This window comes from Gracilinanus agilis, chromosome 3 (assembly GCF_016433145.1).
Source record: "Gracilinanus agilis isolate LMUSP501 chromosome 3, AgileGrace, whole genome shotgun sequence".
Classification (NCBI taxonomy): domain Eukaryota; kingdom Metazoa; phylum Chordata; class Mammalia; order Didelphimorphia; family Didelphidae; genus Gracilinanus; species Gracilinanus agilis.
In genome coordinates this window covers 31,514,324-31,536,977 of record NC_058132.1, presented here as the reverse complement: position 1 = coordinate 31,536,977, position 22,654 = coordinate 31,514,324, and the positions used below count along the sequence as shown (strand labels likewise).

Genomic DNA, 22,654 nt, shown 5'->3' with positions numbered 1-22,654 from the left:
GAGAGAGAGGGGGGAGGGAGGGAGGGAGAGAGGGATAGTGAGAGAGAGACAGAGACAGGGAGAGGGAGACAGACAGAAAGAGAAGAGATACAGAGACAGATGGAGAGGGGGAGAGAGAGGGAGAGGAAGAGAGGAGGGAAGAAGTGAGGGAGGGAGACAAGGGAGAGGGAGAAGATGAAAGATGAATGAAAAATTCTTGGAGCAGACAGCTTGTCCCTTGTTATATACCATTGGTCCCAAGGGAGCTAAAAGATCTTCTTTCTATAAGAATCACAGATATTAAATAATAGGTCTCTTTAATAGTACCTTGCGGAAGCTCTAAAGCCAGCATCCCCCATAACCAATACAGAAAACCTATTGATTATTTTTTTTCAAAGCTCTTAACCTTTCTTCTTAGAATCAATACTAAGTATCAGCTTCAAGGCAGAAGATAAGGTAAAGGCTTATTAATGCCCAGAGTCACACAGCTAGAAAGTGTCAGAGGTCAGATTTGAACCCAGGACTTCCTGACTCTAAGCCTTTGATTATACTGCTGATACTTTTAAAGTGTTCATTTCAGACAGACAGTTAAGTTTTGGAATACTGGAGTGTGCCCAGGCCAAACATGTCATGAGAGGCACATCGCCACAGATGAGAGGGACCAGTCTGGGGGTTGAGTCTTCCCTCTGACCCATCAGTGCCCCAAGAAACTCTCAGTCTCTAACAAATGAGTTGCTGACCCACATTGATGGAGGACATTTGCTTCCTGGGGATACCTCCCAAGGATGAAATTGTTTTTTTGTTGTTGAGTCATTTTCAGTCATGCCTAAATCTTTGTGACCCCTTTTTGGTGGGTTTTCTTGGTGAAGATTCTGGAGTGGTTTGCTATTTCCTTCTCCAGCTCATTTGACAGATGAGGAAACTGAGGCAAACAAGGTTATGTGACTTGGCCACACAGCAAGTAAGTGTCTGAGGCTAGATTTGAACTTGGAAGATTGAGTCTTCCAGACTCCCTGCCTAGCCCTCTGTGCACTATGGTGCCACCTAACCACCCTGATGAAATCATAGATGGTTACAAATAGATATTTTGGCCCAGAAAAGTGGCAAGACCTAGTCAGTAGAGAGCTGACTTTGAAAACTGAATTCAAGTCTGACCTGTGACATTTTCTAACCATGTGATCCTGGCTAAGTCTCTTAACCTCTCATTGCTCAGGGCATCTCTCTTAGTCTTTAAGTTACCGACTCTCTGGAGGCTTGCCTCAGTAGAAGGAGTTCCCTCCTTTTTGAATTCCTCAGACCAAAGAAAATGCCAAGCTCAGCCCCTGCCCGTCACCCAGACGACCTCTGTGTTGTGACAAGAGGCATGTAAAAGTCTGTTCTGATGCTAAGCAAAGGGAATGTGGCCTACAATGTAGGATGTAAGATGTGACCCTCTAATGCCTGTTTCATTTTAAATCATCTTATTCAAGCCTGGGGAAAAACAGATGATTCATGTTAGATTAGAGGACAAGCCTACAGCGTGACACGATCCATCCCTGGAGTATTTTTATCGTCTACAAAAAAAAAAAAAACACAACTTCTTCCTTAGAAGAAAAACTTTCCATTCTAGTTTGGAGTGAGGGACTTGTTTTAGGAATTTTTAAGAATTATTTCCAGTTTTTACGTATTTCTAACTTAAACCAATGACTTTTTTTTTTCCTCTTCCTAGTCTGCAAAATGTGTTTTCCAAAAAGCTTCTCAGCGGGGACAAATACAGGTTTTCGTAAGTATCCCTGACGCCTGCATTCTTGGGTTTTCATCAGGGCCCCACAGGAGCCCCCTGAGCCTTTTGAGATGCCAGAGTGATACTAATTCCCAGAGTGACACTGATGCCCAGAACAACACTGACGCCCAGAGTGATGCGACACTGATGCCCAGAGTGACACTGATGCCCAGAGAGACACTGACGCCCAGAGTGACACTGACGCCCAGAGTGACACTGATGCCTAGAGTGATGCGACATTGACTCCCAGAGAGACACTGACACCCAGAGTGACACTGACGCCCAGAGAGACACTGACACCCAGAGCGACACTGACGCCCAGAGAGACACTGACGCCCAGAGCGACACTGACACCCAGAGAGACACTGACGCCCAGAGCGACACTGACGCCCAGAGCGACACTGACGCCCAGAGCGACACTGACGCCCAGAGAGACACTGACGCCCAGAGCGACACTGACGCCCAGAGCGACACTGACGCCCAGAGAGACACTGACACCCAGAGAGACACTGACACCTACAGTGACAATGACGCCCAGAGAGACACTGACACCCAGAGAGACACTGACACCCAGAATGACACTGATGCCTAGAGTGATGCGACATTGACTCCCAGAGAGACACTGACACCCAGAGTGACACTGACGCCCAGAGAGACACTGACACCCAGAGTGACACTGACGCCCAGAGAGACACTGACGCCCAGAGCGACACTGACACCCAGAGAGACACTGACACCCAGAGTGACACTGACGCCCAGAGCGACACTGACGCCCAGAGAGACACTGACATCCAGAGTGACACTGACGCCCAGAGAGACACTGACACCCAGAGAGACACTGACACCCAGAATGACACTGATGCCTAGAGTGATGCGACATTGACTCCCAGAGAGACACTGACACCCAGAGTGACACTGATGCCCAGAGAGACACTGACACCCAGAGTGACACTGACGCCCAGAGAAACACTGACACCCAGAGTGACACTGACGCCCAGAGAGACACTGACGCCCAGAGTGACACTGACGCCCAGAGCGACACTGACGCCCAGAGCGACACTGACGCCCAGAGCGACACTGACACCCAGAGAGACACTGACACCTAGAGTGACAATGACGCCCAGAGAGACACTGACACCCAGAATGACACTGATGCCTAGAGTGATGCAACACTGATGCTCAGAGAGACACAGACACTGACACCCAGAGTGGCACTGATGCCCAGAGCACTGCGACACTGATGCCCAGAGTGATGCGACATTGACTCTCAGAGAAACACTGATGCCCAGAGAGACACTGACACCCAGAGTGACACTAACACCCAAAGTGATGCAACACTGATGCCCAGAGTGATGTGACAGTGCCTCCCAGAGTGACACTAACACCTAGAGTGACACTGACACCCAGAGTGACACTGACGCCCAGAGTGACACTGATGCCCAGAGTGATGTGACAGTGACTCCCAGAGAGACACTGACGCCCAGAGTGACACTGACGCCCAGAGAGACACTGACGCCCAGAGTGACACTGACGCCCAGAGTGATGTGACAGTTACTCCCAGAGTGACACTGATGCCCAGAGAGACACTGATGCCCAGAGTGACACTGACGCCCGGAGAGACACTGATGCCCAGAGTGACACTGACGCCCAGAGTGACACTGATGCCCAGAGTGATGTGACAGTGACTCCCAGAGTGACACTGACGCCCAGAGAGACACTGATGCCCAGAGTGACACTGACGCCCAGAGAGACACTGATGCCCAGAGTGACACTGACGCCCAGAGTGACACTGACGCCCAGAGTGATGTGACAGTGACTCCCAGAGTGACACTGACGCCCAGAGAGACACTGATGCCCAGAGAGACATGGACAATGACGCCCAGAGAGACACTGACACCCAGTAACACTGATGCCCAGAGTGATCCGATACTGGCATCCAGAGCAACATGAACACCCAGAGAGACACGGACACCCAGAAATACTCAGAGTGACACTGATTCACAGAGCAAGAGGGACACCCAGAACGACTCTGACAGACTCCCAGAGTGACACTGACTCCCAAGCATAAACTATCTGTGGGCAGTGACCTGGCAACTTCCAGGAATAACCAGAGACATGAAAACCCCAGCCAGGAGGCTTCCAAATGGTGATAAAATATTCGTCATTAGGGGGCAGCTCCCCAATTTCCTTATGTGATTCAAGGCACCCCCCCCATCACCACACAAGAAGAGTGTATTTTGGGGTGTCTTGGGTGCCTTCTAAAGTGCATTCTGAAAGCCTCATCCCCAGTATCTGAAGGAATCCCTGAGTTGTGACACACCTCTGCATTTTATGTGCTGGGTGCTGGGAAGGCTGTTGGGAGGCATGAAAATCACTCTGGTTATCCAGGCTTTGTGCAGGCCAAAGGGGCAGTTGCGGGGGAATTCAGGCAGCCAGCAAGCCTTCTGGGGACCCAGGGAAGGGCAGGGATGGCACCCGGCCTCCCAGAGTGCCCAGTCTAATGGATCCATGGCATTCTGAGAGGCAGTCAGACACGAGGAGGCCCCAGAACTAAAGGGCACCCAAAGGAGGGCAGAGAGGAGGAGGGAGAGCTGGGCCCAGAGTTTCCCCCCCAGAGGTGGGAAACAGAGCATCCCAGGAGAGGGGCAGCTGCTGGGAGGCTGTAAGATAGGCAAGAGCTAGGGAATGTCAGGCTCAATTTGTTTTTGAAGTTGGGGTCGATTTTTTTTTCTTGATGTTTTTTCTTTCTTTTTGTGTGTGTGTGTGTGTGTAGTGCCCCAGAGCTTCAGTTCTACACAAGTGCTGCTGCTGTGGTCATGCTCATTCCTGCTTGGATCTTTTTCATGGTGAGAGCAGCTTTGTGCAAGGATCAGCCTTTGTTGGCTGTGGAATTGATTTTCTCCTCCCCTCCCCTCCCCTCCTCTTCCCTTCCCTTCCCTCCTTTCTCCTCTCCTTTTTTTTTAAGCCCCTACCTTCTGACTCATTATCAGTTCCCAGGCAGAAGAGTAGAAAGGACTAAGCAATGAGGGTTAAGGGACTTGCCCAGGGTCACACAGCTAGGAAGTGTCTGAGGCCAGATTTGAACCTAGGACCTCCCCTCTCTAGGCCTGGCTCTCAATCCATTGAGCCACCAGCTGCCCATCATGGAGTTGATTTTCAGAGAGGATGGAGAGCTGACCTTGGAGTTGGGAAGACCTGGAGTCAAAGCTCTGCCTCTGACACAGACCATGTATGACCAGAGGCATGGCACTTGAGGCCTCTCTCTAAGACCATCACCTGCAGAGGAGACACTGGCTTGCATTGGGGGAGAGCTTTTCAGCTTCTCTGAGTTCCCCATACAAAACCCCCATACAAAAAAAAAAAGGTCTCGGCCTTTTTTCTTCCATCATTTCCCACTTGCCTTTGGGCAGCAGCTGTTTAAAATTTCATTCTTCATTCCGGCCCAGGAGCCAGCACTTCTCTGCCCTGGCTGCAGTGTGTGTCCATATTTTGCATTCCTCAAAGCATGTGAGGCCATTCCTCAACTGGGGGCAAGAATTTTTTTGTTCTGTTCCTCAGTATTTTGATAGCTGCATTTTAGTATAATTGACCTCCTCGGTAATCCTCTATATTTTATTTTATGCTTTGAACAACATTATTCCAAGAAGGGGTCCATACTTTTCATCAAACTGACCCCCAAAGGCATCCAGGGCAGAAAATAAAGTTTTTCATTTGATTAACTCCTTCAGAGCTCAGCCAGACTAGGAAATGTACATCCTCTTCTCCCACCAGCTTAGGAAAAATAAACCATCTTTATAGCAAAATTTGAAAAGAAATAACAGTCCCTTGATCACAGTAGGGCCTCAGTAAATGTTTATTGGATGGGAAAGGGGAAAGAAAGTAGTATTTACACAGCACTTACCATATGGCAGGTACTATGATTGGTGCTATTTACAAAAAACAGACTAAAAACAACCCTTTCCTTCTGTCTCAGAATTGCTACTAAGGTTTGGTTCCTAGGCAGAAGAGCAGTGAGGGCTAGGTGGTGGTGCTTAGGTGGCTTGCCCAGGGTCACCCAGCTAGGAAGAGTCTGAGGCCAAAGTTGAACCCAGGCCCTCTTGACTCCAAGTTTGTCTCTCTATTCATTGAGCCACCTAACTTCCCCTTGCTATTTTTTTTCTCCAAACCCTTAACTTCTGTGTATTGGCTCCTAGGTGGAAGAGTGGCAAGGGTAGGCAATGGAGGTCAAGTGACTTGCCCAGGGTCACACAGCTGGGAAGAGTCTGAGGCTGGATTTGAACCTAAGACCTCCTGTCTCTAGGCCTGACTCAAACCACTGAGCTCCCCAGCTCCCCTCCCCCCCCCCGCTACTTTTAAAAAACATATTATTTCATTTGATTAATTTTAATATGATTAGAAATTTCATATTGTTAAGAACTCTGGCCCCAAAGTGATAATCTTGATCCTCCCCTTAGAAAGAAAAGCCAGATTTCTCTATTTGGGTTTTCTAATCTAGAGATTAATTATCCTGAGAGTATAAAGCAGCTGTGCTTGTTTGCTTTTTTGCTTCTGAACTCATACAGGATATGCCAGTGATTGGAAAGAGTGGGAAAAGTTTCCATTACAACCAAGACGTCATCTTGCTGCTTCTCATGGATGGCGTCTTGTTCCATCTTCAGAGCGTCACGGCCTATGCCTTGATGGGAAAGATCTCCCCCGTCACTTTCAGGTAACCAGGAGACGTTGGCGGGAGGGAGGCTGGAAATGAGCGCGTACATTAGTTGAGGGCACTGGTCATCTGTGTTCCTGGGCACTGGGTGTTGATTGTCAGGCTTTCCAAAAGTGTGGCACTATATCTCAGTCACTGGGATTATCTATCATAAGGACTCTCTTTAATGACCAGTGCCATTTTTTTTTCCCAAACCCTTCCATCTTAGAATCGACACTGTGTATTGATTCCAAGGCAGAAGAGCAGTAAGGGCTGGGCAGTGGGGGTTAAGTGACTTGTCCAGGGTCACACGGCGAGGAAGTGTCTGAAGCTAGATTTGAACCTAGGACCTCCTCTCTCAGGGCCTGGCTCTCAATCTGCTGAGCAGTCACTAAGCTGCTCCTCACAAGAGCCATTTTTAAAGGCGCACCTTTTAAAGATTGTAAATGGATCTTTGAATCTGCAATCCTCAGTAAAAATCTTTCTAAGTATATAGAAGAGAAAATAATTTCTTTGGAATGGTTTTAGCCTAATCTTGCCTGGAGACTCAGAGATGAATTGGATGTCTTCTATTCTGCTTAATTTCAGAAACCAGCAATTAAAAAAAAAGTTTTAGTTGATGTCTTATTATTTATATCAATAAATTATTTCTCAACATCCCCCCCGCAGCTGAAGGTCCTGGGTCCAATATATCTCCCCCATTTCCATTCCAGAGACCTATCCCGTGTAACATATATATATATACATATATATATATATACATATACATATATATATATATATATTTTTTTTTTTTTAACCCTTGTACTTCGGTGTATTGTCTCATAGGTGGAAGATTGGTAAGGGTGGGCAATGGGGGTCAAGTGACTTGCCCAGGGTCACACAGCTGGGAAGTGGCTGAGGCTGGATTTGAACCTAGGACCTCCCGTCTCTAGGCACTCCACTGAGCTACCCAGCTGCCCAACATATATTTTTAAAAGAAAAAAAATCATCAAAACTGGTGGGCGAAGTTAAAGTCTGAGAAGAGATTCAGACTACACATTACAGTGGAGTGGGCACATAGAAGAAAATGACTTTAATGAAATTATACTAGAATCCAAAGAGAAGCAGGGGCGGTAGGTATAGTAGACAGAGAGCTGGCCTGGGAGTCACTAAGACCTGAATTGGAATTCTGACCCAGATAGTTACTTAGCAATGTGACCACAGTCAACTTCTCTATGCTTCAAACAGATGTGTCTTTAATGAAATTGGATGTACAAAAATCCAGATTTTATTTTTATTTTTAAAATATTTTTGAGTATTTATTTTTAGATTAATTGATTAAATTAGAATATTTTTCCATGTCTTCATGATTCATGATTTTTCCCACCCCTCTTCCCTCCCTGCTTCCCAACCAATTCCACTGGGTTATGCATGGATCATTGTTCAAAATCTATTTCCATGTTATTAATATTTGCAATAGAATGATCACTTAAAGTCAGAATCCCCAATCATATAACCCCTCAAACCTTGTGATTAATCCTATGTTTTCTTCTGTAAAAAACCCAGATTTTTAAAAGGATGTCTCACTCCACGTTGGTTTTCCTTGGATAATTTCTCCATGTACTAAAACATGCTAACAAATACAGCCCTCATCCTCAAGGAGCCTAGGGAAATCCAGCTTCAAATTCTGACTCAGACTCTTTAAAAAAACATTTTAATGTTTTATTTAATCAGCCCAAATCCATCTTCTCGCCCTCCCCTCTCACCCTCCCTCTGCCCCCATTTGAGAACACAACAAAATGAAATCCATCACAAACACGTAGTCACACTTAGTAAAAGTGTGTGAAAACCAGACTCTTTAAAATGTTTCGTCCATTCCCCCAGGTAGTGGGGAGCTTTCCCCACCACTGCCCTAAGATCCCCACCTAGAAGGTAATTTACAGATAGGTTAGAATACTTTTAGTACTTGTATAGTTCTTGTGGGTGAAGCAGCGTCCCATGTCCATCCCCTGAGCCCGGCAAGTCATGGCCCTATGCCAGGTGGTGTGGGAGGAAAGATGGACCCTGTTGACCCTTTTGCCACTTCCCCTTTCAGCGTGGCCAGCACGGTGAAGCATGCATTGTCGGTCTGGCTGAGCATCATTGTGTTTGGGAACAAAATCACCAGCCTGTCGGCCATCGGGACGGTTCTTGTGACTATCGGCGTGCTGCTCTATAACAAAGCCAAGCAGCACCAGCAGGAAGCCATGCAGAGCTTGGCCATGACGGCCAGGCCAAATGCTCCCGAGGACACAGAACCGCTGGTTGCCAAGGACTTTAAGTCGTACAATTGACCCAGGTGGGTCCACACCGTCCGCCAGGAGCCCATCGCGTGGGACCTGGCACCTCCCAGAAGCTGCTCCTTTCCTTCTCGCTGACATCCTGATTGTTCCTTTGAACATGCACATGGGGAATGGGGGGGCGGGATGAAGGCATCCGTAAAGCAAAGAAGCTTTAAGCACCCCTCCGAGAGGCGGCATGGGAGACCCGAGGGTCACCAGCATCAGCAGAAGACCTTTCCTTCTCCTGGAATGAGAACTGCGACAGGACAGGACGGCGTCAGCACCCTGGACAAGGGCAGCTTCATCTCCACACTGTCACCAGAATAATGTGAAAAAATAAAAATGACCTGCCACTGTCTTTGGACTTTTATGGGGCCTGAACTGGGTGCCATGCAGAAAACAGGCCCCGAGGAGTGGACCACCTGTGTGCCAGAGCGGAGGCAGCCCGAGCCCTTCCTGTGGACCCTGATTGGAAACTGTGAAACCGAAGCTCGAGAACCAGGTGCCGAGGTGCCTGTGCCCTGCGGAGCCCGTGCTGCCCGCGGGCATCGCGCAACATTCCCGCTGCAGCTTGCTGAAAAGCGTGGAGAATCTGAGAGAAGTTGGTGTCCTCCGATTCCTGCGTGTCCTTTAGCGGAGCAGAAACCCACACTGAGGATTTCGCGACATTGTTTTTTCCTTCAGAATCTGTGATAAGCCTTCAGCCCAAAGGGAGGCCATGGGGGCTGCTGATGGGCCAGAAACGACAGCTGGTTGTCCTGGGGACCAGAGATTTGCTGAGGTAACAAGATGGTTCTCTATGGAACACTTGAGTCCTTCCATGGCACTGGAGGAATGCTGACACAAACCATGCCCACCCTTTTCCCACCAGCCCCTAAAGGAGGAAGGAAGATTGTGGGCCGAGGACCCAGAGCGGGATCCCTGCTGTCAAGACCTTCATGCTTTGCCAGTTTCCCCCCCTCCATCTCCCAGTCTGCATATTAAAAAAACAAAAAACCCTCCATGGTATATAATAATAACATGAAATATTTTGAAAAAAGGGGTCCTTTTATATGCTTATTTTAAATTGTCAGAGTGCAATAAAGTAAGGAGTACTCCCCGTGGCCCTCCTCAACCCCGTACCCCAAACTCTTTGGAAAATCATGCTGTCCTCTTGGTCTAAAGGGCTTCCCCTTCGTGTCCAGGTGGCCAGCCAGGCGCAGTGCCCCGCACAGCGGCCCCCCTCTTGGGAGGGGGACGAGGAAAAGAATGGGAACTGATAGGCATTTCCCAGCTCCTCCGCTTGATTTAAAACAAAACGTCTCGTACATTGCGATGGTTTTGGGTCTTCTCTGAAGAATGGGGATGCCCCTTTGTTTCTAAATTTAGCATACCATGTCTCTAATGCTGGCTGGTTGCCTTCTTTCTTACTTAGCATCGGTGGGGTTAGAGCCACCAGGACCCCTCCCGTCACCCCATTCCTTGGCTTTTCATTAGCTTTCTTTTTCCCCCGCACGGTGATAAGTAAAGGAAGAAGGCTGGCAAAGGTGTCAGTGTTTACATTTGGGGTTAAAATAAACTATTTAAAATGATGCCATAGTCAAAAAGGCTAGATTTCAGGGAATATACACTTGTGCTTCATAGGTAAAGCTAGAAGCCTCGTAGCTCCAAGTGGCCTCAGGAAGGCCCCGAACCTCTCGTGACGTTGCCTTCTGTTTATGAGGTGGCCCCGTGTGGGGACATTGTGCCTAAAAAGTGTCATTCGCATCATGGACCAGAAGGCTCCCACATGGGTTCAGTATTCCAGCTTTTCCTGCCCTTCCTCGTGTCTGTTGACATCTCGGGAGCTGTTTGTAAGTTGAATTGTCAGAGAGAGACGGGGATGAAGTCACCTTGGAATGGGCTGTTGCGGAGGGACTTTACCTGGGATTCATCAGCTGCTTTGCTTGGTATCTGTTCATTCCTGCAGCCTGACCTCAGTGAGTTTTGGGTGAAATTGGGGGTGAGGGGGAAGCGGGGAATGGCAGAAATTTCGGTGATGGTTGTATTATTGTAGTGTTTATTTAAAAACAATTATTCAGATTGAAGGCTTGGTTTTAGAGGACAGCCTACACGGGCATTCTGTCCCCATTTTTAACTTGGGGAAGGAATCGGGGGAAAGGGATTTCCTATAATGTGAGTTTGGGGGGGTTTCTTTCTTTCGTACTGTTTCTATAGCCCTAATGGTTCTCAGAGTTAGCTGCATTGACAGTTGGATCTTTTTCTTTTTTTTTTTTTCCTGTGAGTAATAAAAGAATTTAGGGTTCCATATAGTCTGCTGTTCCCCTCCCCCATCTCATTTCCTCTCTCTCCTGCCCAGGTTGGCCTCTCGTAATTATCTCAATAGCTTTCTGGTTGGCTTCTCACCCGGAAAAATGTAAAATGCTAGAATTAACTACTCCTGTAGATCAAATCTTTCTGAAACAAAGAGCATAATTAAGTCTCATTAAGTTCTGTCTGCCTGTTGGGAAAGGCTGGCCACAAGCATTTGCGCAGACAGCAGCCTGTGAAGGTGCAGAGACCTCTCGAGTCCCTTCAGCTCCTGGATGCAGTGGACATTCCAGATCTGCCTCCTCAGACTTGGAAGACTTTTGTCTCCAATGCCATTCCCCCGAAATGCATTTTCCCTTCTTCTCCCTAAAGGAGAGAGGGCTGAATTAAAGAAATGGCCTGCATACACTGGGGGTGGGTGGGAGATTCTGCTGGCCTATGAAGACCAACTTCAGAAAGGTTCACCGACTTCTGCCAGACATGGAGCTCCCCTCGGGACCTTCAACAACTTCCTCCTTTCTGCCTTCTGAAAAGAACACCACGATGGAAAGGGTTTAAAATTTGGGGGGCTGGTTGCCCATTCGCAAAGAGTTGACATCTGAAGGATTTGCCATTGGTCACAAATGACATCCCCTGGAATTTGGTCTGTGTTTCCTCAAAGAGCAAATGAGCCAGCAGGTTCTGAAACTGCCTGTGATCCAGGTTTAAAAAAAAAAACAAAACAAAACCAAAAAAAGAACAAAAAAAGAACAACTCTCATGATATTCAGACCTTTGTGGCTCCGGGAAGTGGCCACCAAAAAAATCCCCCAAGCTCAAAGCAGGGATTGATTAATAACATGAATTCATTGCTAAATCAATAGATGAGGCAAGAAACGACAAAATTATTTTTGGAAACCTTTATCTTTCTTGTGATAGGGAAGACTTTGGATTATCGCCATCCAGCAACCAGACCTGGGATCTTACTTTGGATTGACTGGCCTCCTCCTTGTTGAGTCATGTCACAAATGCCAACGAGAGGCACTCTCCGGTCCCTCGAAGTTTGCATCTCAGGACATCTGATGAATGTTGTAAATGTACAGAGATGGTCTATTTTTCTTAACTTTGACTAAGGCATTTTGATAGTGATGACTTCAAGAGTTGTTGGTGAGGTGTCCACAGAAATAAATAGGTGTTCTGTTGGCATTTCACGCTGTTAACCCAGCACTGGTTTAATACCTAGATTTCATGCTCATTTTTGTGCCATTTGTGGAAGGGGAAAAAAAAAAACATTTACTTGGCTAGGTTAGAGGGTAGTAAGAGTGTGGTTTGGGTCCTGGCCTGAAGAATAGCAAGTCCTGCATTCGAGTCATCTATCTCCCAGGTGACTTGCTAAGAACCAGAAGTTACCACTGAGTCACCAGTTGGACGTTTCCACACTGAAAGCTCTCCGCATGGATGAAATTTAAGGTTTTATTCATGGCTCTGGATTTGTGTGGGACAGTGGAGGTGAGGGAGGGCCACTCATGAAATGTATGAAGTCTCCAAATCAATTCTATAAGCGTTTATTGAGCACCTACAAGGTGTAAGACTCTAGGGACAAAGCTTACACACCAGATGAAAGGCGATGTGCTAGAGTGGACAGAAGGCAAGCATTGGAATCAGGGAGACTCGAGCTGAAGTCTTACCTTTCACCCATACTCACTCTAGGCGACTCGCTGTACTGTTCTTCTGCCTTTGTACCATATACTTAGTACTGGTTCTCAGACAGACCTCAAGGGTTGTTCTTTTTGAAAGCATATCAAAGAAAGTCATATTTTACACCCCTTTCCCCCAGCCCCCATCAATCAATACTTAGTATTGACTTTAAAACAGAAGGTCAGGGATTAAAAAAAAACCTACCTGGTTCTATAATTTTTTTTCAAAGTCTCTGAAGACATTTCTATTCAGATGGCCGAGATTCCAATGGATGGATCTATGGTCTTTTCAATGGGGATGTTCAATAATTTAGATTATTATCCATACATGGCTTGCTCATACCAGGCAGTGTCTGTGACCTCACATCACGTTTCAGGCACTAGAGATAAGCCCAGCTGAGACCTTCCTCAGATTTGCCTGATGTCAAAACATCCATCACGCTTACTGTATGACTAGCCCATTTCTTTCCTTTTTTTTTCTCTTTCCAGCAAACTCAGTTGGCACGGAAAGTTTTTATTTGAAATCCTAGTGATCATTTGATTCATGATTTCCTTTGAGCTGTAGTTCCCCGTGCCTAGAGTATTGGGGATCTTCTTACACAGATCTTTAAATTTTTAAAAACAGTACAACATGATGGTCAGAACTGTGTAAAGAATGTATCTAAAGGGACAGCTAGGTGGTTCAGCAGATAGTGTGCCAGGCCTGGAGTCAGGAGGTTCTGGGTTCAAATTTGGACCCAGGTACTTCCTAGCTGTGTGACTCTGAGCAAATCACTTAATCCCCATTGCCTAGCCCTTACCTCTCTTCTTACCTAGTATTGTTTCTGAGACAGAAGGCAAAGGTTTTTTTTTTTTTAAGTATATCAAAGAAAGTTGTATTTTACACCCCCTTTCTCCCGAACCCCCATCCATTTTTAAAGATATTTCCAAGCCATTGGGTTCTTTATTCTACACCCAAACTTTGGTAGCAATTGTCCCACAGAAAAATGTTTGAGACAGTGTGGGTCAGTTGTTGCCTTATGAAGGAAGTACTATGTGACTTTGGCAACATCACTTAGCAAAGTGATGCTCTGATTCCAGGCCAGAAAGCATTTCCTTTGCTTCTTCAGGTTGAAAAGTGAAACAAAGGTATGGTTCTGGACCAGAGATCATCTCTTTCTTGCTTGAAGTCAACCAGAACTGAGGTTAACGTTTCTGGAGCTGATCTGCTCAGATCTCCTGACTTTGGGTCCTTCCCTTCTCTTAGTGGATAGATGTAGTTAAACCTCTTAGCTCTGGCCTTCAAGGGTTTTCTTGGTTTTGTTTCCATTTGTTTTTCTCATTGCTGGTCAAGGAGTGGTGAATTGAGAGACTCTGCCATGGCACCAGCTTCACAGGTGTGCCACCCTCTGGCTGCCTTGGAAACACTGGTTTCTTCCTCACTTATATTTCAGAATGATGAATTCCGAGGCAGATGTTGCCTTAGAAATGGACTTTGGTGCTTTGCCCAGAAGCCTAAATCTTACCTGGAAAATGGTTAAAAGGACAATCCCTGCTGTGTCTTCTAGAATTTTTTGTTTGTTTGTTTTAATTTGGGGCACAAAGCCCAGCTTGGTCTCTTCTTTGGGTCTCTTTTTTTTTTTTCCTTTTTTAAACCCTTCCCTTCAGTCTTAGAATCAATAATGTTGTATTGGTTCCATGGCAGTAGAGCAGTAAGGGCTAGGTGATAGGGATTAAGTGACTTGCTCAGGGTCAGTGCCTTTAACCTGATTTGGATCCTGGGTCTCCCAGTCTCTAGAACTGACTCAATCCACTGAGCCACGTAGCTGCCCTGATCTCTTACTTTCAAGCTGTCAACTCTCTTAAATAAATGTTGGTGAGCTAAGCCACCATTTAGACCGGAGATGAAAAGGTCCTGAACCTTTGCCAAGGGCTTGACTCCAAAGTTACAGGGGCCAAACTTAGATGGTGAGTATCACACAGGAAATGAGCCATCGTTTGTGGATGCGACAGTGGGTGTTTACATCCCACTTTTAATCACAGTTTCCATTCCTGACGGTAGTTCTCAATTTCCCCAAACAGCCATAAAGTAGGATTGCTGGAGTCAGTGAAGCTGACAACAAACGGCTCACTCAGAATGAACATGCTTACCTAAATGGGGGGGCCAGCCAAGAATCAATTTGTTTAAGTTGTTCTTTTGATGGTGGGGCAGCTCATATCCATCCCTTCCTGGCTGTTACCTAAACCAGTACGTGTTTTCCTGGAGCTATAAGTCTTGGCAAATTAAAACCTTTGCACTTGATGGATGATCTGTGCTATATTATCCTGCTTGGCTCCGTTTTCAAATTGTGGGAGTCGAGCCATGGGGCAGCAGTCTGCATGCCCCTTTAATAAGGACTAAAAGCTAGAGAGAGAGGCATGCTGGAGAGGACCTTGAAGAGAACACTAAGTTTTTTGCCTTAAGCAACTGTTGTTGCATAGAGGTCCTAAGGCGTCCAGGAAATCAGACAAGCCATTCCATTCAATAAACATATCACCAGAGAATTAATACTATCTGGCCTGTCTGAATGCTGAGGGGGAGTTCCGAGTTCCAGAATTGCCACACACACTCATCTGATAGTCCCTGTGTCCAAATGGGAATTTTTAAATATAAAATCGTGAGCTTTCCACTTTGAGAAACTTGAAAATAGCAACAGTAATTGCTTCTACACCAGAGCCAAATTGTATTTTATTACACCAAACCAAAAGGTGTAGGATGAAAACCACACTGTACAAGATGTTTGTAGGTATTTTGTGCATTTTTTATGTGGCCTCTTTCAGTATTTCTGTAACTAAGTTCTCTGCTTTCTAAAAGATGTTCAATTCAGTTTGTCACTGTTTAATTCTCTTGTGTGGTAATAGCTTGATACCTGTGTAATAAATCCTGTGGATGCCTCTGGGCTGTTTCTTTGAGTAAAGCTGACAGGTTAGTTTCTCTCCATGAACATCACTCTGGAAAAGTAAAATAAAATCAGATTATTTGTGCTTCAAGATTTGGCCTTCTGATTTGTATTTCATTTGGGGTCTGTTAACTGGAAAAAAACCACAGAACTATTAAAGAGTCAGAAGAATCACTCTAATTAAGGAAAGTTTAGCACTAAAATTAGGCCTCCTTGAAGAGCTGTGTACTATCAACCCACACAGAGTCCCAGACTCTGGCAGTTCTGATCACCAAACTCCTGGGAGTGCCACCGTGCTAGATGACAACTCCAAAGAACCATTAAAGTGGGAAGCTTAAATACCTTTCTAGGGGAACATGGGGACTGAGGATGAGAGTTGGACTTTCCCTCGGGGACAAACTCATGTGACAAGGTTAAACTTGAGGCTTTCACCTTCGACCTAACTAAGCTGGGGGTCATCAAATCTTACTAGGCTACAAGTTTGGGGGCTTCTCGATTCCATGTTGACAGGTTAAAATAATCAGAGTTGGGTTCTGGGTTCTTTTCCATTTCCCAGTGTGCTCTGGGTGGAAAAAGGTCCATTAAGCCTGTAAGAAATCCAGACTATCCTCTGAAAGTCTGTATAGATAAACATCAGTCTAGATGGGAAAAGCGACATTTTTGAAAGGGGTCTAGGAAGAAAGGTGGAAAGCAAGCATCTATTAAGCATTTATTTTGTGTCGTGTAGTTTTGCAAAGTGCTTTCCAAGCACCAACAGCCCTGGATTGTAGGTGCAAGCTATCATCGTTAACTTGGAAATATCAGAACTACCAAAGTCATCAGAAAAACCACTGTTTAATCAGGATAGGGATAAGTCCAATATTTGGCCTTTTACTGAGTCTGGCATGAAACTTACAGGGTCTACACCTTGGACTCTGGAGACATTCCTGGGAGTGACACCCCAAAAGAATTTGGGGGACCTAAATACCATTTGGGAAGATCCAGGGGCAAGGAAAGATGACTTACCCTAGCTACAAGGAAATGGGAGCTTCAAACTATACCCGCAGGATAAAATCAAGCCTGGGAAAGGAATCGTAGCTAGAGGCCAGGGTGTAAGGGAAGGAGCTACCGATGATGGATACTAAAATGCTCCCTGCCCAGGTGTGGGTCTTCCCGGGAAAGGGTCTCATGCATTAGGGCCAACTACCTAAGACAAAAAAGAGCACTGAGCATTTGCTTAGCCCCACCTGATGGGGATTGTCATTTACCTTAAGGTCCACTACTCAGTCTAAAACTGCCAGCCTGAGATTCCCTTCAGGGTGGATTCTCCCGGGAACAGAGAATAAGGATACGCTTTGGGGGGGGTCTCCAACTTACAAGCTAGTCCTAAAACTTGGGGTTCATCAAATCTTACTAGGCTACAAGTAGTTTGGGGTTTCTAGATTCCATGGCGACAACCCTCATTTTTCAGATGAGGAAACCGAGGCAGAGTGGAGCCACCACCCTGGGATTGTCGAGTTTGTAGAAGGGCATCTTCTTTGAGGAAACAGGAAAGGCAGTGCCTCTCCCCGCCCCACCCAGGGCTAGTGAGAAATGCCTCTCAAAGCTCCCTCTCCCGGGACCCCCGGGACCCCCGGGATATCTGGTCGGAGCAGCAACGGGCCCTTAGGGGCGCCTGAGTCCAGCCGCCCCATGTGACAGATCAGCAAACTGAGGCCGAGAGGAGCCATGGCAGGGGGCAGTTGGGAGTGGGGCTGGGACTGGAACCCAGAGCCGCTGACTGGCTTCCCCCTCCACAGGGAGAGCGATGGTGGGGCCAAAGCCCCCGACGGCAACAGCTCCTTTTATCAGCGAGGCTAGGGAAAGAGAATTGGAAGCCCCGACAGGTGCGAGAGAGGTTCCTGGGCCGAGGAGGCCATAGTGGCGAAAGTGCGGTAGGTGGAACGCGGGATGACTTTCGGCGTTGGCTCCCCCCACCTCCCCGGGCTGCGCTGACGTCACCTGGACGCGCCGCCGGCGGAAGTGACGCTCTTCTCCCGCGCCCGATGCTGGTTCTCCTCAGTCTCCGGGTCCGGTGGCGGCGGCGGCGGCGGTGGTGGCGGCAGTCGCAGTGGTGAGTGTCCGGGTTCGGGGCTTTACGGGGCGCGGGGCCGGGCTCAGGGTTGGGGCTTCCCAGGGGCGGGGGAGAGGTCTGCGGGCGAGCCTGCCCGCCTTCTAGTCCCCGGCACTGAGAGGGTTCGAGGCGCGGGGCCTGTGGCGGGGCCAGGGCCAGGCCCGCCTCCGGACCCCTCGGGGGCGATCCTCTGCCTTCCGCTCCGAGCCCTCTAGCCAGAAGAGACCCGAGGCCGTCGAGTAACCCATCTTACAGATAGGAAAATCGAGGCCCAGGGCAAGCACGACACTTGCCTCCTACTCGCCGAGAATTTCACTGACTTGGCATCTAAAGAAAGGGCAGTGGGGTGGTACAGTGGTTAGGACGCTGGACATGGGTTCAAATTACACCTTCCATGCTTTCTGTGTGACTTTAGGCAAGTAGCTTGATCTCTCTTAGCCTCACTTCCTTCACCTGTCAAATGGGGAAAATAATGGTTGTGGGGGCAGCTAGGTGGCTTAGTGAATGGAGAGTCAAGTCTAGAGACGGTAGGTCTTGGGTTCAAGTGTGGCCTCAGACCCTTCCTAGTAGTGTGACCTTGGACAAGTCATTTCACCCCTATTGCTTAGCCTTTACTGCTCTTCTCTGCCTTGTAACCAATACCGGGTATTGATTCTAAGATGGATGGAAAGGTTTTAAAAGAAGAAAGTAATGCTTGTTTCTCAGCCTCAGTTTTCCACCTGGACACTCATAATATCCAAAATTTTCAAAGACTGAGAACCTCTATAAGCCTATACTTTGTTGCTGTACAGTACAAAAAGGTCTAGAGGGGTCCAGTCTTCTGCCATTGATTGCCTGGGTGGTCTGGGTCAAGTCACTACTACTGTTCATAGTTACTACACACCACAATCATCACTACCAGTTTTCTGATCTGTACAATATCAGGGCAGAGGGTAGAGGAGTTCTTCATCTCTGACAAGTAATAAATAACTGAGGGATCCTGGATAAGTCATTTAACCTCTCTGGGCCTCGGTTTCCTAGTCTGCAAAATGAGAGTGAGAATACAGGTAGGATCTACCTCCCCAGGGTTGTTATGAGGTCCGAGTGAGATAAGCTTGTAAAACTTTTTGTTGCTATAAATGTTAGAAAGTTTCTAAGGTCTTTTCTCAATCAGAAATTAAAATTCTTTCCAACAGGCCTCAGTTCAAATGTTCAGCAAACGTTTTTGAGCTGCTACTTTGTAGAACCCAATGCTGAGCTCTGGAAAAGAGAGAAAATTTAGAGATCACACAGCCCTTGTCATGTCTTTATTGAACTTGCTGTCAAGATATTTTATTTTATCATTTACATGTAATAACAATTTTCCACATAAGTTTTCTGAAGTTCTTGGATCCAAATTTTCTCCCTCCCTTATCCACCCCTTCCCAGGGCTAGCAAGCAGCTCAATCTGGATTATACATGGATTATCATGCAAAACATTTCCATATTGTTCATTTTTGTAAGAGAATAGTCATATAAAAAGCTAAATAAACTAAACTGTAAAATCACATGCTTTGAACTACATTCTGATTCCAACAGTTCTTTCTCTGTCCTTCAGAATTGTCCTGGATCATTGTATTGCTTTTTGAAATTCTCTTTGAGCTCTTCCAGAATCTGCGTCCAATTCATGTTTTTCTGGACTTGCATGTGTTAATTTTGCTTTCACCATCCCATTCTGTGTCTGTGCCTTGCTCTTTGTCTCCATAAAAATTCTCTCTAGTTTGGTGCTTTTTTTGTTGTCTGCTCATTGTTCCAACCTTTTCAGAGGTAGGCTCTGTTCTCTGGGAGGTTAGGGTACTCTTAAGCTTCAGTCCTTCCTTGAGGCTACCCTTAGCTTTATTTCTGGGTTTCTGCCAGTTTCAGTTCTACCAAGCCTAAGGGCTGGGACCTCTGAGCAGTGGACCACCTTCCACTGCTGATTCAGTTAACCCTTGAGACCTGTTTATGGCTGAAATTCTTCCCTCAGTCTTGGGTGTGGGCTTTTGGTCTCATCTGGGCTTCATCAGTAGATTACCCGGAACCTTTGATGAGAGATTCAGGGGGCCCAGCTTTGGGTACACCAAATACCCCAAATTGGGATTTATGTCCTTGCCTCAGGCCTTGGCTGGGACTCCTGGCCTCACTCTGGGTCCACACAGATCAGGCTGCTTAAGCACAGACTGCTCTGGACTGGAATTTTGGACCCCACTACAGATTTGCTTGGAACCTCAAGGAGTATGCATTGGACCTCTGTCTGCCCAGGTAGGGTCTCAGGGTCTGGATATTGCCTAGGTCACAGGTCAGAACCTGGCACAGCAAATGTAGGGTGTGTGGGGGGTAGGGCTTGCTTTTGCCTTGCTGTAGCCTCCTACTGGCTGTACTCCCCTCTCACCCCGGGTGACCTAGATGCCTACCTTTTAGGTTTTTCTCTTCTTAAAAGTTGCTTCACTCTATCTCTCTCTTTGTTGGTTCTTTCACTCTTGAATTCATTTTGTGGTGTTATTTTAAGATTGGTTGGAGGGGATTCTCATGGGGGTTTTGAGCTTCCTTGCTTCTACTCTGCCATCTTGGCTCTGGACCTGGATCATTGTACTGCTGAGAGTAACTAAGTCTGTCTTTCATCGTGGATCATTCCACAATATTGCTGTTACTGTGTATGGTGTTCTCCTGGTTTTGCTTATTTCATTCTGCATAATGAACTTACTGTCAAATGGAGAAATGAAACAAACACAGATGACTAGAATTCCAGGATCATAGAGAAAACCAGAAGGGACTTAAAAAAAAAAGTAGACCACTGTTTGCCTTATTTTTTTCATATTTTTTGTGTGTGTGTGTGTGTGTGTGTGTGTGTGTGTGTGTCTTCTTACATAACATGACAAATATGGAAATATATTTTGTATGTTAGCACATATATAACCAATAGAAAATTGTTTGCAGTTAGAGTGGGGCTGAGGGCTGATGAGGAAGAGAAAAAAAATTTTTTTTCAGGAACTCTCTGCTGGACATCTTCACTTGCATGTCTCAAAGGCATCTCATTCTCATGTTGAAAATAGAGTTCTTTACCTTCATGCAAAGTAAACAACAACAAAAATAATTCCCTGCCTTCTGAATTTTTGCTGTAGGCACCATCATCTTTTCAGTAACCCATTTTCATAACAGAGTCACCCCCAGCTTGGCGCTCTCTCTCTCTCTCTCTCTCTCTCTCTCATCTGTTAAATCAAATCAGTTGACAAATCTTGGTGATTCTATTTCCACAGCACATCTCTTATTTACTATCTACTTACAATTCCACCACCCTAGTTAGTTTAGGTCCTCATGACCTCATTCTTAGAGAACTATAATAGCCCAGGAGAGATTTTATATGTTATTATGTCCAGTTTCCTAGTTTTACAATAAGGAAACCAAAGCCCAATTATGTTCAGGATCATAAAGATAGTGACAGAGCTGGGATTTGAACCTAGAACTCCTGACTTTGTAGTTACATGAATACCTCAAGAATCTGGCCATGTCTATAATTAAAGTATTAATATCAAAATGCTTTTTAATTAAATGCATCTGTCGTCCATAGGGTAAATGCTATTGTGTTTGTATTATTTTAGAGGCAAGGAGAACTTTTTCATTGGTCATATCTTATTGAAATTTGTGTAAAATTTTGAATCTCGGAGAGTTCTTGAAACGTTCTGAATTGCTTTGGCCTCAAAATTCATCACTCTCCAGTCAGCTTTCTGGTGATTACTGTTTTGGTGTATATTAATAACATGAGATGTGATAAGTCCATTAGAGATGTGTAAAATGATGATAGCTAACTTTAATAGCAATTTATGTATATAGGTGCGTACACACACACGTAGTCTTGTTTGGCCCTCATAACAACCCTGTGGAGTAGATACTATTTTCCCCCTACAAATGAGGAAACTGAGGCTCAAAAAAAATTAAGTGTTTTATCCATATCTAAGTGTCTGAAGGAGAATGTCAGCACAGTATTGAAAATTGAACTCAGTTCTTCCTAGTTCCAAGTCCAGGGCTCTATCCACTATGTCACCTACCTAGACTAATATTTTTAAGTCTCTGGGGAAAGATTCTTACTGGAAGAGAGGAAACAAGGTACAGTGGAATATGCAACAAGTTTGAAGCCAGAGGACCAAGGTTTGAATTCCATTTATACCAACTTATTGTAATAATGCTAATAGCTAACATCTATGTAGTGCTTACTTAAGTGCCAGGCACCCTGCTAAGTGCTTTATGATTATCTCATTTAATCTTCCCAATAACCCTGCAAGATAGGTGCTATTATTCTATTCTACAGATGAAAAAACTGAGGCAAACAGAGGTTAAGTGACTTGCCATGGAACACAGAGTTAATAAGTGCCTGAGATTGATTTGAACTTGGGTCTTCCTTACTTCAGGCTATCCACTGTACCATCTAGCTTGTGTGTAAACTTGGTAATCCCCTCTCTAGATCTTAGTTTCTTCATCTGTAATGTGAGAAGGTTGGATTAGATTGTCTTTGAGGTCTGGTCCAACCATAAGTCTGTGATCCTATGATAGAGATTTCAGGAAAAGAAAGTGTTGTATGAGACTTCAAGGAGAGATAGGAATTCAGCAGTGAGAAAGATGTGAGGGACATAGAAGGGATACATATCATCTGGACAGGCAGAGAAACAGGAAAGCCCAGGGCATGTTTAGAAGAAAAACCTAGTTTCTAGAATACATAAAGTGAGAGGAATAACTTGGCATCTGGAAAGCCCTCTCTTTTGGAGCCGTTCTAAGAGAAGCTAAGAAAGAGATCCTCTTTGATGTCATCTCTGGCCTACTTCTGCCCCGTACCCAGAGGGGTTTACAGCCTTACATTGCTTCATCCCTGCTCAGAAGGTGAGCTTAGCATGGATGGACCTGGTCACTGTCTCAGGGGAGTCCTGACAGTGTCCACAGAGAGCAAGGACTCAGGAGCA

At 46.0% G+C, this 22,654-nt stretch overlaps 2 protein-coding genes across 4 annotated transcripts in view; both read left to right on the top strand.

Annotated features, from left to right (window-relative positions):
* Positions 1-1,178: 1,178 nt before the first annotated feature.
* SLC35E2B (solute carrier family 35 member E2B) lies at positions 1,179-9,910 on the top strand. Its single transcript, XM_044671223.1, has 4 exons — positions 1,179-1,741; positions 4,515-4,587; positions 6,304-6,449; positions 8,506-9,910. The coding sequence occupies exons 1-4, from the start codon at positions 1,662-1,664 to the stop codon at positions 8,741-8,743; spliced, it is 537 nt and encodes a 178-aa protein (XP_044527158.1). The 5' UTR covers positions 1,179-1,661; the 3' UTR covers positions 8,744-9,910.
* Positions 9,911-17,626: 7,716 nt separating this feature from the next.
* The window catches only part of LOC123240136 (cyclin-dependent kinase 11B), a 44,172-nt gene continuing 39,144 nt past the window's right edge, over positions 17,627-22,654 (top strand). For all 3 annotated transcript variants that reach the window (XM_044667536.1, XM_044667535.1, XM_044667534.1), the window contains exon 1: positions 17,627-17,705. The gene's annotated coding sequence lies outside the window, so the exon portion shown is untranslated. The remainder of the gene's footprint in view (positions 17,706-22,654) is intronic.